At 39.7% G+C, this 17386-nt stretch overlaps 1 protein-coding gene across 1 annotated transcript in view; it reads right to left on the bottom strand.

The window, feature by feature from the left end:
- Positions 1-17386, bottom strand: part of lekr1 (leucine, glutamate and lysine rich 1) — a 71961-nt gene that overhangs the window by 26251 nt on the left and 28324 nt on the right. The window contains exons 4-6 of the mRNA XM_058634392.1: positions 15349-15426; positions 12938-13101; positions 4840-4921 (exon numbers count right to left, since the gene is read on the bottom strand). Of these exons, the coding sequence (XP_058490375.1) occupies positions 4840-4921; positions 12938-13101; positions 15349-15426 (324 nt within the window). The remainder of the gene's footprint in view (positions 1-4839; positions 4922-12937; positions 13102-15348; positions 15427-17386) is intronic.

The following is a 17386-nucleotide window of genomic DNA, read 5'->3' as shown; positions in this document are numbered from 1 at the left end:
CAGGGGAAGCCCTGCTTTCTCTAGAATGTCAAATACGTACTGCTGTATTTATATTTCATCACTAAAACGCGATACACTGTTCGACTAATTCGCTCAGAATCAGCTGTTTATCACAGATCGTCTGACGTGATTTTTTTCTCATACAATCCAGTAGCAGCACGGGGCATTACAACCAGTGGAAGCTCAGCTTTAATTGATCTCTAGCTTTTATTCACTGTAGTGAGCTCGACGATGATTGGATAAATGTGGCTAAATCGTCACTTCCAGGAAAGGTGAGCATCTCTGGGAACAGAGGGCAGAATTCATGTATAAATAACTGGGCCTGAAATTAGCTTCCCCTGTTTCAAAGACCAGCAACCACCATTGTCCTCCACCTTTGCTCTTGGTTTACTGTTTGCCTTCTTCTTCTTCTTCGACCTAAAATATGTGGTGCTGGTATGATGTCAATAGATCTGCAACTAACGATTAGTTTCATCATCAATTCATCTGTCGATTATTTTCTCGATTAATGGTGTAATCGTTTGGTCCAGAAAATGTCAAAAATGTTGATCAGTGTTTGTCAAACCTGGAAATGATGATGTTCTCAAATGTCTTGCTTTGTCCACAGACCAAAAGGATTCACTTTTAATAATTTCTTTGTTACTGTATCTGGGGCAAAGAAAGGAAGAAAATATTCACTTCATTTAAGAAGCTAAAACAATCAGAAATCCTGTTTTAATAATGTTGACGATTAATTAAGTAATTGTTTCAGCTCTAGATGTCAAGCTATTTATGTAGCTGATACAGCTTTCAACACTAAAGTGACCTCAAGAGTCGTATACCCCTTCTACATCAAAATGAAGGGATATACAGACATAGATTTTTTTAAAACATGGGTAAAGCCGCTAAATAAAGATTGGACTCAGGAGTTTGACTTTCCATGTTTTTTCTCCAGTAACTTGTGTTTGATGGCAATCAAATATCACAGTGGTTATTATTCAGTGCCTCTTTCAAACTCATCAGCAACGTACATCAATGCTCTTTGGGAAAAGGGGCAGCCTGGTGCAGCAGGCCTTGCTAACAGACAGCAAAAAATAAGCATTTGAAGATGGAATTACCATGTTTACTCAGGTGTTGTGTTTATATTACTGCCAATCAGAGTCAGAACATCTAACAACCATTTGTTAGATGCAAATTTGACCTGCAAATGAATGCTGATTTATTTCCATCACAGACAAAAGCCAGGTGTTAGCACACTTGAGTGTTTTCTTCCACCAGTGAAAAAGTCAACACTATTAGCATACTGTAGGAGTCTGTGTGCAAATACTGTGAATAGAAAACACTAAAAAGTGTGTTAGTCTGTGTGTGCCTGAACAGACATGACAGATCAGCCTTTGAGCATCTCTTTGACATGCTGATCTGATTGCATGCTAGGATCAGAAGGATTCCAAAGCCACTCACAAGACCGCCCCCCTGTAACATGTGCATGTGTATATGTGCATTTCCAAGGCAACGGTCTGGCGCCACAGATATGCAACAGGTGCAGAACACTGGTAGTTGATGGAGGTGTGGGATAAAGTTGGGCAGTAGTCATGGCAACACATAAACAAACTGGTTCTTTCTGTCTTTGGATCTCGAGGGAGAAACATATGTGAGATTTGGGAGGTCCTGGAGCTAAAATGATGTAAAAGTGTGACTGAAAAGAAGAAAGATCACACACACGCACACACACACACACACACACACACACACACACACACACACACACAAAGAATCAGTATCAACTGGACAGTGAAAGGCTCGGCGATCTCACTGGTCTTCTTACTGTCTGCCACACCTGTGACAGAGTTGGTAATCCTTGTTTAAAGACTGTGTTTACAACAGTTTGTAATGCAAGGTTTATATTTTGTACACAAATTTACACTACTATAGTTTGATACATGTATTTGACCAGAATTACATACATACAGTATAACTGTGATATAATCTGTGAAAGCTCATGCTCATACCACATGTGTATTTAGCAACCTTCATGACATTCATTAACCTCGTTAATTAAAAGTAGCTACACTCTGGCCACAGTAAAATGCTCCTCTCATAGTGATCTAGCAATATAAATTAGAATAGTGCACATCACTGTGCACAGAGTACTTGATACCCTTTTCTGCTAATAATACTTTATTGCAGTATGGTACTATTATTCTATATAGTAAAGAAGGTAAATACTTTGTCCAGCACTAGATTTTGCATATACAGTACACACCCAAAATTAATAAATAAATATTGTTATTCAGAATAATCATAATTTAACATTTTAATTTACCTGAAAGCCAGTCTTTCCTAATCAGTATTTGTTTTTGTTTTTTTTACTAACTTTATGCCTTAAAAATATGTTGGTCTATATAAATAAATGATGTGGCTTCAAATAAAATTTTATATAAGATGCCTTTTTTTTGCAAACAAATTCATTATTTATCAACAGCTGACACAATTCAGCCGAGACAAAACGTAGTGCTGCTATGACATCATGTCTTATCATGCAATCCAGTCTTATACTTGAGTTCATCCACCGTCTCCTCCACACACTTCATCATGCAACATGGCCTTAAGGCTGATTCTCCCTGTAGCATATGTCCATATGTCTGGGTGAGTTGCGTGCGACTGCAAACATCCACTCCATCCGTCTTTTCAGTACATTTTTCTGGATTAGGGTGGAGGTCAATTCCTGACTTTCCTGACATGATGAGATATTTTGGAGGGTAAGCCAGCTGGATGGCGATTTATATAAACATTTAATAAACTTTTTCTTGATACTCCATTATGTTGAATTAAATCTTGCACTACAACCACATTTTATTCATTTAAAAATGAGAATAAATGTGAGAATAAAACACATTAAAACTGCTAGAAGCCACTAATCTCTTCTGTGTCACAATATTAAGTCAATGACAAAATACAGTTATTAATAATCAAAACCCTGACACATTTTCTGCACCTTTAACTGAATTCTACCCACACACGCGCACACACACACGCGTAGAAATCCACCACACATAGCAAAAGTCTTTAAACTGATTAGAAAATGAGAGAAAGGAAAAAACCAGAGCAAAAGCTGTCATTTCTAAAGGTCAAAAACAAAGTTTATGGCCAGAAAATGTGGGAGAGGGGAAGAGAGACTGATGAGGAGAAGGAGGAAACATTAGTGAACAAATGACTGCTTCATCTGTAGTCTGTCAGGTCAAGTAGTCCTTTAATGCTTTGATTATCAGATAGAGAGCAACATTTAACATTACTCCCTTTTGTGGAGGAGGATGTTTGTGTTGCTGTGTATCTGCATGTGTGTTTCTGCAGCTTTTTCATTCATTTCTCGGTGCACCTTTGAAGTGGCGGATTCAAATATCCCATCAAATAAAAGATGGCATCAAAATACGATTGAAGGCAATGTCTGCTCCTTAAAATAACGAAAACTAGGAAACACTATACACTGTATACTGTGTGCATTGGGGAATGTATTCTGCATCACCTCCACATAACTCTCTGTGTTTTTTGTGTCTGTGGTGACATTGCCGCGCTGCACACAGTGACGCGTTTTAAATCACAACTGAGCAGACGAGGCAAAAGAAGCACAGAGAGAAAATGAAACAGCTTCATACAGTAGCACTGTGGAGAGGGGCATGAGAGAAAAACTAGGTCAAATCAGGGCCATGGTGTTCTGGTTCATGGGGGGCAAGAGAAGTTCTGCAGTGGAACTTTAACTTAACTTACGTGTATTTTGTTCCGATTCAGAGAGTAATATGTAACAATGTTAACCTTAACCTTAGTGCGATTCGTTTTCCTACTGCATTCTAGACTTGTCATGCCCTGAGTGCTACGTGCTTTTAAACAGTTTTGTGATTGGTCAGAATGTTGTGGGAAATTTGAGTCCAGTCATCGAAAATGGATTACCACCAAGCATATATTGCTGTTCGCTGGATGATGATATACCAGTGTTCAGAATATGACGCTGAGAAAACAATGCCATATACGTATCTGGTGGTAATAAGAAGACGCACTGCTGCTGGATCCAGACGTGTGTGACATATTCACATCAGGTAGGCTGCTTGGTTTGTGGGTAAATTGTGTACACACTGCAAACGGTTTGCTCTGTGGAGCGATTGCAACCGAGCTGAGATCACCTTCTCGAGGCGGTTTCAGCCCGGGTTGATTTGTACTAGAACGGCACGGCGATTGTTGTGTTCACACTAGCCCATTAGAGTCGATTTGCGGGGGAAACGGCCCCGTTTTTGGAACAACAACATAGGCATGAAAGCACCCTTAAGCTGTCTTTGTGATAGTGGTGATGTGATGCTGGAGGTTGTGTTTTGTGCTCTGTAATAAGAAAAATCTATATCTATGTATCTTGTGTTTATAGAGTATACATGGTGTGGCGCTGTATTGGCCTTTGCGTGAGTATATCTGTATCTGGATTCTTTAGATATGATATTAAAAAGGGGAAAATGTCAAAGCAGCAGCAAAATATTTTAAGTGAAAGAGCTGCATCACCATAATATTTTCAATAGCCACAGTGTGTGAGTGTGTATACAAGTCTAATCCCCTGTTGATGCAGCTTAGCAGGCAAAATATGTGGAACACGAGCATTTCCTGGTTTGGGCAGTGCTAAAGGGAATGTACATTGTGATAGGCTTAGCAAAATTATACATACTGTATAGTCAAGCCCCGCAGTGACCTGCTCGTCACCCGACATATTTCAAATGCCATAATCCACCTGTGCTTCCATCTGTGCACATGCTTTCACATGACTAAAGAGTGTGTGTGTGTGTGTGTGTGTGTGTGTGTGTCTGTGTTTCACCACATACTTACGTCAGCTGCTGATCTAGGTTCTCTCTCTCTTCCCTCATTTTGTGTAACTCCTCACTGGAATGTTTGAGCTCTTCTTTCAGCACTACACACACAAACACAAACAGAGAGAGCGAGAGAATTTACGTGACACAAATGCCGTAGAAGCTCACAAAACCTGCCCGTGACCCGAGGCTGTTACATTTATATGAGTCACAGAAAGAGGGAGACAGAGGAGAGTAAAGACACAGACAGGTAGAGAGTTTCCTGATATTGTTACTTCACTCTTGTACAAAGGAAGAAACCCGACACCAAATGAAACTCTCTTCAAGAATGACAAGACTGGTAAAGGCAAAGAAACTTAGCATGGAGGAGAAGTAACACGAGAGAAAGACAGATAGGTGTCCCAGACAGAAACGTGAGAGCACTGAAACCGTAAGACGAGGAGGAGACAGAAAAGCACTGGGGCTGAAAAGAAAACCAAGGTGAAAAACTGAGGCACAAGGAAGCAGTTGAAAGTGAAAGGGAGAGCAAAAGAAGGGGAGTGTGCAATAAAGAAAGGACTATGAGGGAACCCACGAAACAGTACACCACAGTCTGGCAGTGTGTTGTTGTGTGTCTGATACAAAGTCGCTGCTGTAATGCTACCGTTTCTTCCCTTCACTGTCTGTCCTATTTCACCATGACTATAATATCATGAAACACTTAATTATTCATTTTAAAAACACAACAGAGCAGAGCACATTAATACTTTAAACATTAAAACACTTAATCTGAGTGAGGGTGCATGGTGGCGCCTGTATATGGCTTATTTCGATTTACTTGAATATTTAGTATAACCTTGCATAACCTTAAATGTGTCGCACAGTTTTCAAATTCACATAAGGACTATGTGGATAAGTGAATATGTTTATTTAAAATAGAGGAAGAAATTCTTCACAGCAGGAGTGGCTATACAAGAGAAAGACATTTGAAACTGCAGTGCACAACTTTCAAATGAAAACAATTGTCTGTTCTATTCAAACCATTGTTCAAATGAGCTCACACAGTGCCGACTGTGTCTATTCTCTGTAGTTGTGTACAGTGTGTATAGTGGTGTTTTGGTTTAGCATCACCCGGCAACAATCACATGCCGCACTTGCGACGAGTGATATGTTGTCAAGAAAGACATGGTTCACAGACATTGCCCTAGTAAAGCACGACGGCTGTGTGTCACTGTGGGTGTGCAGCAGGTGACCTTGTTCATATTCTACAGTTTATACACACCAGGACATACTATACAATACATTGGTTTTTGTGTTCCGGCATTAATGCTCTGTGGTGTTGCTGTGCAGTTGAAGCATTATTTCGCTGCACTTACAGACTAAGAATAGGTCAATTAGAAAAGAAGCATGAGCCTTTGTGTGCTCAGTGTAGATGGCTTTATTTATCAAAATCACATTTAATTTTAAATGTTGCAGAAAAATGGTATTGTATTGCTATGGTATTTGTGTCATACAGTAGCTACACAATATATATATGTAAATATTCCCTGTTAATGGACATCTACTTTCATGCAGTCTATAATGCCTGGTGTATATATATATATATATATATATTTACTGTATATATATATATATGCCCTACATATTTTGTGTTAGCTGTGAAAATGGTAAGCAAATAGCCCAATCAAGGGAATGTTGACTGCTCTGCCACTGTGTGTGCCACTGTCTCGGTTGCCTTTATGTATGTATGGCAAATTTTAACCACATTTTCAAAGACTCTGCAGTAGGTTAAGAGTTAGTAAGAGTTAGTTCACCAAGCGGAAGGTGTGGCAAAAGTGCATCATCATAGGAAAAACTTGATTGTGTAAATAAAGAACATCAATAGCTGTTGATACTGGTCATGTGTCTTTGCTACTTCACTGTAATATTGTAGCAATATTTGATTCTTGCAGTAAAGTTCTTGTCTATTATCTATTGTTGAGCTGCTGTAACGCCGTTTTCTCTCCACTGTGAGATAAATAAAAGCTATCTTACCTTATCTTATCTTATCTTAAATGGAGGAAGGTTGTGGTTTTCTCATCAGTCCACATATTCCGTCTTTGCAGTTACTGCTATTTGTCACTTAGAGTAGAATGTGGACACAGGAGAGATGTTTCAGTCACAAGATTTTTAAATGTCAGTTTCAACTGCACACATTTTTGTTTACCTTCTATCAACAAGCCAACTTTATCACCTCCTTCAAGCGTTATTTTTGGACGTTCAAGCAACGTTTTCTCTGTTTCCACGGTTGATGGAAACCCACCTGCAGCCTGTTCTCATATCAGTGAGTCTAATTAGTTAAAATTAGAATAGAAATTTACATTTAAATACCACTAATGAAGCTTTTCTGAAGTACAAAATGCCAACAGACAATGGTGCTCTGCACGGGCAGCTTGACTAGGTATATGATTGGTTAACAGGCTGGCAGTGTGGGTAGTGAAGTGAGCGCATGTGTGTGTATGTGTGTGTGTGTGTGTGTACTGTATATTGAATGAGATGCCTGTGAGGGTCCTTCAGAGCAGTGCAGCAGGGCACTGTGGCTGTGCCATTGAAGAGCTCTCAAACGTATTCAACAATGTCACTGTGACATTCTCTTCCTTCCTTATTCACTCTCTTGCTTTGTTTTCTTCTCTTACGTTCTCCTCATTATTGTCTCCCTCCTGTGTCTTTCTTGACTTACTTAGCTGTTTCTCTTTCCATCTTTCTATGGCTGTTTTCCCTTTTTCTTCTGCTCCTATCCATCTCTCTCTCTCTCTCTCTCTCTCTCTCTCTCTATCCTTTTCTCTCTTAGCAGGAAGAGGGGAGTGCAAGAGGTCCTCCTCAAAGCGGCAATACAGCAATAATTGCTTTCTGGTCACTATGACATGACAAGGTCTGCCAGGGTAAAACAACACACACACACACGCGCACGGGCGCAGACATAGAGAAACTCACATGGATTCAGACAGACAGACATGCACGTGAACACAAGAACACATGTAAGAACCACTAAGCACGTCTGACTTTCTCCACAGTGCCTCTGTTATGTGTCTCAATGCTGCAACACACACACACACACACACACACACACACACAGTGTAATAAGGTGGCTATGAATATTACAGCAATTTGGAGGCATTTGACCACCAAGTCACTGTGACACTTCTGCTACAGGACTGTGACTGGAATAGTTGTTCACACAGCTGCTCTCACAGTACACATTATTGCTGAAATAACAACTAGTTTGTAATTATATTACTAAGTGCAAATAAAAAAACTTTAATATTAATATGACATTATTATTTAATAACATTAATATTGAAAATGTAATATTGAAATGATCATGTTTATAAATAAAATTTTCCAAGGAGGAAAAAATGGCAAAATTAGCATTAAAGTGATTAAAAAAAAGGCAGTGATTAAGGAGTCACTGAAGATAAACAGCACACACCATGTCAAAAGTACTGCACACTGAAAACTATCTAAATTAAACATGTATTCGATATACACTACTTTGCAATTCACACAATACACACACATTCTCACGTAAAGCATACAGAGTTCGAGATGATTCAGCATTGGGAGTTAACTGTATGTGCAACCTACACTAAAGCACCATCACAGACAAACTGCAGACTGCACCGCGGAATATGATTCCACATTACTGTAATATCACATTCTTTTCTGTGTGTGTAACATAAATATATTCTGTGTCTGTCCACTTTATCATGCACAAAAAAAGCTATATTAACCCAAACCACAGCAAGTTGTTGAAAAAAGGGTCCTGTCAGTGTTGCATTCCAAAGAGAATAAAGCTGTTTCTGCCTGAACTTTAGTTTTTTCAGTTTCTCCTTCAAGAAACTTGCACTAGACTAGAGTTTTGAAATGACTTATTTTGTCTATACGCACCATCTGTAGCCCTGTACAGATATTTTAATTTCTGTACAAGATATTATATTGTGCAACAAATGCATTCCCAAACTGAACCTACGCATAGCAGACATTTTTCATAGCAGCCATCTGGTCATGAAATAGAAGGGGAACACACAGGTATAAATAATGACATTCATCAAGATTTTGTTCAGATACAGAGCTCTAATTAATATGTTAAGTAACACCTGTGTTTGCTATTTTGGGTCAAAATGAATGCTATGAAAAATGAAAGGAAAAGGCAACGTTTTTACCATTTCAAATTTAAAGAATCACTACATTTTCTCGGGTGCATACTGTTTAGCAAATCAAAGTTGGCAAAAACCTCCCAAATAGCATGCAACACTGATATCTGTTGTGCTAATTATGGCGGAAGGTGGTGAAAGTGTTTCTAAAAAAGATTTCAGCCATCTGGGAAAACGGAATACAACTGCAGAGGGACATTTTAGCATGTGCAGACGTCAGAACCATGTTAACCGGGTTTGTGAAATTAATAGTTAATAGTTTTAGTTAATGTAAACTGCAATGACCAGAGTTAGAGACTAAAACCGGTCAAGTGGGGACAAAATTAGGGTCACCCATTAGAAAAAGCCTGATTATTTGGGTTAGTGGTTAAGATCATTGTAAGGTAAGCAAGTCAAGGAAATGAATGCAAGTATGTGCAAGTATACAAAAAGTCCTCAAAGGTGCCAGACACTATGAATTAGAAGGGGGGAAAAAAGCAAAAAAAATAGTTCATTTGTGTGAGAAAATATTTCCTTTTTTGTCTTTTGTTTTTTTTCCTGTTGTCAAAATCAACAAAATCCTATATAAAAAAAAAAAAAAAGGTTGACTTCTAAGGAAATAGATACCATATAATCTTAGGATAGCCCAGGGTGTTGGCAGATGGCTGTGGTTCAGGGATCGGTCTCTCTCTCTCTCTCTCTCTCTCTCTCTCTCACACACACACAAACACACACATTCATACACTCTTACTCACACTTAGTCACAGCCCTAATTTCACTGTCAACCCTCTGAACCCTCTTTTACAAAATTTTGAATGAAACCTCCCGTGCTCCAAAGGGTCTGTCTATCACCTTTAAATCATCCTGTTCAAGTCACCCACTGACATGTGCACAAAACTCATCTGAGATTAGTCATGTTTTCAGCTTCCGCACCTCTCGGTTTTTTACCTTTGTCTTGTCCTCGGTAAAATTCCACACCCCTTGAGGTTGCTCTCCCATCTCCACCTCACCATAAACCACATTCATACTGCATGTTCACATTAGGCAACCTCCTCATGATTTTTTTCTTCTCTTCCATTTTTTCCCTCTCCTCTTTCTTCTGCTGCTTGACACTAACCACAGATCTTTGATGGATGAGTGGCAGAGTTTAATAGTTAGCCAACGCCCACATGAGTTTGGAGTTATATGCAGGTGACTGACTCAGGTATGTGCTCTGAAGAGGTCTGCTACTTGGACTCCACTGACACCCAGGAACTTCACAAATTCTGGATCGGGCCACACTTTCATCTGTGTATATACAGGTATTAAGCACTTACTTTCAAAATTGAAATGACTATTAATTATTATTAAGACTTCACTTTCTGCGCAGACTGAATGCTTTTTAAATAAATAAATGAGTCCTTTATTTGTCCCTCAGGGGAAATTCCTTCTCTGAATTTAACCCATCCTCTACTACAAATGTTCCTAGAATCAGGCGCAGCAGGCAGCCACTGGGCAGCACCGGGGCCCCTTGCTCAAGGGCACCCCGGTCCTTTTTTGACGTGGTGGGGACTCAGAGCAGTAACCCTCCAGTTACAAGTCAAGTTCCTATTCCAGTTGGCCATAGGCTGCCATGTGGATAAGGTGGATAAGAGACTGATGGTTTTATTGGTTTTATTTTATAAATCTTTTTATTGAGTCAATTTTAACATTCTGTATTATTACATGGTATGGGAACCTCACAGTGCAGAACAAAAATCGCCTGTCCAGCATTGTTAAAGCAGCCAGCAACATAACTGGCACACCGTAGCTTTCTTTGGCAGCTTTTTATGACAGGTTTTGTGCAAAGTGCAGTCGAGCGTGGCCAGTCCTGATCACACACTCTTGGAAGAATTTGCTCTTCTCCCTTCTGGGCAGAGATACACGTACCCCAGGGTTAAAAACAACAGGTTTAAATTCTCCTTTGTCCCGAGTGCAATAACTGCACTTAATTTGCACTGAGTCTTGACTTGAACAGAAGAAGATCCTGTTCTTTTTTTTTTACTTCATTTATTCATTTAATCCTTGTGGTAGTTTTGTTACCGTTGTATTGCAAATCAATTTTCCCCATGAGGGACAATAAAGATCTGAGCTGCACCGAACTAGTGATTAAAACTGATTTCTTTGGCCTTGTGTTTATATCAGTGTGTGTGCATATTCCTGGGTATGTGTTTTGTTACATCTGTTTTGTCTCTGCAGCAGCTGTCATTTATGCTCTCATCACTGAACACACATCGCATAGTCATGTGGAATCAAACAGCAAACTACTTTTTTCCCCTCTATCAAATCCTCTTGTAGTCTCTCTATTTCCCTTTTTTTTTTCCTCGAACACACACACTCTTCTTTCATGGACCCACACTGACTTCCATCCGTTTAGACAGCCTGAACAAAGCAGCCCTAACCTTAACCTAACCGAGACTCCATTCTTCGCCCCAAAACCTAACCAGTTCCTCAGAAGTGAAGTTCTGCCTCATTAGGTCCAGGTTTTGGTCTCCATGAGGACTACTGGTCCTGACAAGGCCAGTGATTATAACAGAAACGGTCCTAAAGTAGAAACAAATAAATGTAAAAACCCACCCACCCATATACACACATTTACACTAGGGAAATGTTTGGAACACGCAAAGAGAAAAGACCCACCCATGAGGTGAGCTGGAGGTTAGCGCTGCTTCAGGCATTTACTGTCAACTATAATCACACACACACACACACACACGCACACATGCACACACTGTCTTGTACAGCATTCTTCGGGCGGACACTCATAGACTTATTGCATTCCCTACAGCCTATTAACCATCACAACTCAACGCTTTACCCTCACTCTTAATCTAACCTGAACATAAAACCCAATTCTTAAAGTCCCTGTAAAGCAAATACAGAGAACCGTCTTCACACATTATACTGTATATGTTACAAAATTGTGAGTAAAAACTGAAAAAACTGTTCCACTTCAATGTTCTGTCCCAGATTTCTGAGGTATGTCTAAAATATGGCACGGCGATGCACAGGGTTAGGGTTAGTTAATAGTAAAACTCACCCTCAAACACTTTAACAATATAAAATGTATAAATGCACCTGCTCCTACACTACTAATAGACTTTTTATATCGCATTGGCGTTTAATCCACACAGAGATGGCGTTTTTGGAGATCTGAAGCTGGATTTTTTTTAAAGCGGCTGCCAGAGTTGTAAAATATCAAAATGCCACTGTTTTTTTCACAGACAACGAATATGCTTTGGGAATGATGTCATTAGTCCCATCGCTCTCTCGCACTGGCATTTACTGTCTCTATATTAATGGTCATTGTTTGGTCATATATTTCTTTATTTTCCTTACTTTTCCCTGGCTTGGTTCATTCTGTCTGTTTCTGCAATTTTATATATTGTAATATATACAACATCTTCTTCTGTTTTTTTTTTTTGTGTAGCAGCATTACAGCGCCACTTACAGGCCTGGCATATGTACTACATCATTTATCGTCATCCTGGGGGGTTTCGTGCAGATGGAGACATTTCCTGAAACGATGCCGTGTTTATGGAAAACTTTTTTCAAAGGGACAAAGAAAAAGATTGTTTACGTTTCGTTCCGTTCCCATGTGGATGGGGCCTGAGATGTATTTGTCTTGAAAATGTGTCTTCACTGATGCAAAAAACACACAGAAAAGCTCTGCCATTTCCTTTAAAATCCCTATAGATGAGGAGATGAAGTAAAGAAGAACAGTTAAAAGTTGTGAGGACCTACCCGATTGTCCTCACTTTCCCAAAATGTCCTTGCCTCCAATGATTTATACTTTTCCGGTCCTCATAACGATAAAAATCTAAGCACTGTCACACTGTATATTACAGTTTTCCATTGACGGTGCCGCCCTCAGAGCTGAAAGAGGCGTTGTTATAATATGTTCATATGTAGTGTGTACATGTGTTATTGTAAATGAGTGTGTGTTACCTGAGGATGCCTGTGCACTGCGCTGCAGTATCTGCGATTTGAAGGCCTGCCAGGCCCCTGTCAACTGGCCGAGGAAACCCCGTATATCAGCGAGCTCTCTGCCAGAGGAACGGAGCGTAGAGAGAGTGGCTTGGAGGACCTTCACCTGCTGCACAGACACACCTCTAACACACACACACACACACACACACACACACACAATAAAATCTACTGTAAATAAATAATGGTGGAAAATTCCAGTGACAATATTGTTTTTCCATCATAAACTGAAGGTATTTTGTTTTTGATGGTTGTCATAACAGGGTGCGTGTCCTGCATTAGCAATGAAAATGGGCCTCAAAGACAAAGATAGCTGCTCTTAGAGTATAGGAGTGTAGTTACTGCTGCCCGGTGTGGATGTGTGCAACTATGGGCATTAAAAGAATATTTATAGAGATACTCTTCTTCATACTATAAGTTATGGGAGACATTCCCTAGATAGATCAGCATCTTCTATTTAGTTAGGTGTTAAATAATGTCTGTGTGAGTCAGTGTCACACAGTAATCAAGGTTACAGATTTTATGTATATCAGAGCAACTGATATATAATATGACTGTGCAAATTAATGGTTAAGGTGTCACAGTTAGTTGGTTTTAGTTAAATTAGTTGGTCATGTACATCTCTTTAACCACATTCCTCTGTCTTTAAAATGTATTAATTATTTACAGAAATGCTTGAAAATACTTTTGGAGCATAAAACCTGAAAATCACCAAACCCATTTGAAAATGACTCACTTAAAATTGAACACATAAAATAAGTAATTTAAAGTAGTTAGATGAGTCAGAAGTGGTACTCTCCATTTGATACTGTGAAATTACATTCAGAAAATCACCCTGCCATGCTGTTTTGATTGATTTTGATTGTGCTTTTATTGTGAAAGTGACACGTGAAATTACACCAAAAAAATAAAATAACATACATACATATATAACATACAATGAATACATACGAAAAAACTCGATGCTTAGGGGATTCATGCAGCCAAAAGTGAAAGTGGGGAGCATTGATAATTATGGATTAGAGAAGCTCAATTAAGTGCTCAATCAAATGTAATTACACAATTTCTGCAGACTCAAAACATCTCTTACACCCACAGTTCCGGCATTAAAAGTACAAAAATCCTGTTCTTACAAATCTGTGCTTGTCAAATGTTGTTTCTTTTGTACTGTTATCCACAGATGTAGTGAATGAATGACAGGTAGAATTTTGAAATACATAATTAATAGAGATTAAAAGGAAGACAGAGAAGGTAGGACATAGGGAAAGTTAAATATAGGAGCCGCAGGGAAACTGGGGACTAATGTAACGACACTGTCCTTAAAAAAAAGGCCACAGCCATGTTTTACAGCACTCTCCTCTTCTTTACTCTCTTTCTACTCCAGCTCACTCAACACAAAGAAATGTTTAGATGAAAAGCACTTTTAGCAACATAGAAGATCACCAGCTCATCTGCTGCATGTGCATGTGCACACACACACACACACACACACACACACACAATAAAGTCACAAACTCATGCAAAGCATAGATGTGGAAAACTAGAGCACTGGAACAGAACATTCTGTTATTCCAAGAATACTTTTGAAGGAACATGTGGGTGAGAGCACACTGAGCTTACCATTTTCTAACACACACACACACACACACCTGAACACACACAGACAAACACCGGGAACATGGCTGCATGCAAAATGATGTGACAGTTTTTGAGAGCTTGATGGGGTTGTTGTTGGCTTGTGGCTTAAGGTGATCAAAAATGAACACAAGAGACAAGATGGAATAAGAGGGGAGAGAGCTGGTTTGTGGTGCCTGAGAGACACACACACACGCACACACGTACATATGCGTGCAGACCAGGTGAAAGCACAGACACTGTGTGTCACAAGAGACTGTTTTATAATGTCAGATGACATAAATCATAAGGCTGAGAGCACCAAATAGAGGAACAGATAAGAGCCAGATCTGTCATTTGTGATAAGGCAGAGATATTGAAAAACAGGGACAGAAAGAAAAAGACTGCTCACGTTTGCTCAGCCGATGGTTTATTCATTTAGTGACTTTCACTGTGAGCAGCTTGATTGAAAAAGCATTTTTAGCCTCCCGATCTCCTCCCACTCGCTTTGCTCCACTGTTTTCTTTTGCTCATGACTTTATCAATCTGTCCCTTCCAGGAAATAACCAGTGGGTCAGCTAAATCAGGGTTCTCTCTTTAGCGTTTCCATTCTCTCTATTATTGTCTTCCCTCTATCATCTGGCACAGTTGTTTCCCATCTGCCCTGGCCTTCCTGGCGTGCAATCTCGTCATGGAGCAAACAGCCAATCAGGGCGGCACAGACAAACATTCTCTATTCTCTATTCTTATTTCCTTACCTGAGAATCTCCCTGTGCTGTTTCTCTTGCCCAAGTAACTGTTCTGCATCCTCTTTCAAGGAAGCTGCCACCGCCAGGCTGTCAAGGAAGATAAAGAGAAAGAAAGAGTGAAGTTAAAAAGTCACAAGCAGCGTGCCGATAGTTCAGTTGGTAGAGCTGGAGCCCTGTCCTTTGTTGTGTGTCTTTCCCTCTCTCTCTCTCTCTCTCCCCCCCCCTTTGTCCAAAAAAGCCCCCAAAAATACAAGCAATATTAACTAACTGAAGAACCTAAGCCAAATGTAATGCCACTGTACTCCTATGGGGTAAAATGAGATTACTGATGATGCAACTTTAATGACAAAGAGCAGAGGATAATTGAGATGAGATGAAAAAAGTAATGCTCTTGCATGTAATGATATTAAGACGTGGACTTCCCTTTCCCAGCTCATCTTTCTGGTTATTTTGAGCATGAGCAGTGTCAGCAAAGTGTAAAGACAATTTTTCTTAATTGGATCTGGCTTCAAAGGATTTATAAGTCTCAGGTATAAGAACAAGAAATGGTAAATCCACAAAATACTTGTGTAACTTTTAAACATAAACAAATGTCCATTACATTCAAACCATTGTCAACCATAAGTTCACAGAATGCTAATTATCTGTTCCACATGACTCGCATATCTCATATCTCGTAGGCAACAGCAGCATTGCACAAGTCAAGTGAGACAGCTGCAAACAGTTTGCTATTTGATGCAATCAGTGCTTCTTGCCCCCGCCCGCCCCTGCACTGCTGGTGTATACACACAAATGCTCCCTCCGTCAGGTTTGGTAGTATTGTTTGTCAAAGCCTGTTTTCAGATGAAGGACGCAGTATACAAATAATGTTACATCATTTCTGTACAGGAAGACAAAACAGAAGCAGAATAATTACAGCATAAGAAACATGAAACACTGAAAGTGACTGTACTTACTGAAGCTTTAAAGCCCATACATATCCATGTAGTCTTGTAAGAATGCTATTCAGAGATAATATTAAAGAAGAATCTAGTAATGAGCGACAATGATCTACAGACAGTTAAAGTTCATGACATGTTTTTTTACTACTCTTAGAAGGCATAAATGTGGGTTTATGGAGAGACCCTTTTGTTTGCACTGCTCTTCAGCAGATGTTTTCACTCGGTCATAATCTGCATCATATTCTCCAGTCAAAGCAACTTCGCTCCTCATTCATCCTCACCTCAAACATTTCCTCCTCAACCAGCCTGTCAGCCACACCCACCTCATCAGTTGATTCCACTCCCCTGGTTCACTCACACTGCTCGACATCTCCAATCAACCCAGTATAAAGACTCCTGCTGTACAGTAAAGCTGGGGACACGCCGCACAACTGTCCCAGTATTGACCGACTTGGAGCACACACTAACCTACTGGTTTCAGCAGATTTCAACAGCAGATTTCAACAAAAACAAAACAAGCAAAACATATTGTAGCATGTCCCCAATTTTACTTACTGCCAGATTGTCCTTTGCCACCCCAATGCAAGACTTTCCAGCACTCTGGACACATTTATATGTACAAACACCGGTCGCAAAGGAGAGACGTTTTTCTGTCGCCTTGTCACGTGTCTGTCGTGGGTGGAGCTGGTCTACCTCCTCTCGGACTGTACTGCACCATTTTACTCTGGTACTCCAAATTTACGTACGTACCAAAATAGCCCACAAGCGAAACCACGGCTTTAAGGACACTACCAGAGACTCCTGTCATACTGTGTGCTGCATCAGGATCCAACCCTCACCCATTACACAGTTTGATTGACTCCATATTGCTTCACTTGAATTTGACAGACAGGTGTTAAAGAGCAGTTAAAAAAAAAAAAAAAAAAAAAAAGACACTGACAGTGAGCGTATGTGACCTTAAAATACAGAAACAACACATGTTTTTTTTCTTAAACACCACAAATAAGCACTGGCAGTGAGACAGAGATAAACATAATGAGCCAACACAGCAGACTAGACAAATCAAGACTAAAACCAGACAGGTAATGATGACAAGACCAACACCA

The sequence above is a fragment of the Solea solea genome, chromosome 7 (genome assembly GCF_958295425.1).
Source record: "Solea solea chromosome 7, fSolSol10.1, whole genome shotgun sequence".
Classification (NCBI taxonomy): Eukaryota; Metazoa; Chordata; class Actinopteri; order Pleuronectiformes; family Soleidae; genus Solea; species Solea solea.
The sequence above is the reverse complement of the archived record's forward strand: the minus strand, read 5'-3'. Positions and strand labels throughout refer to the sequence as shown.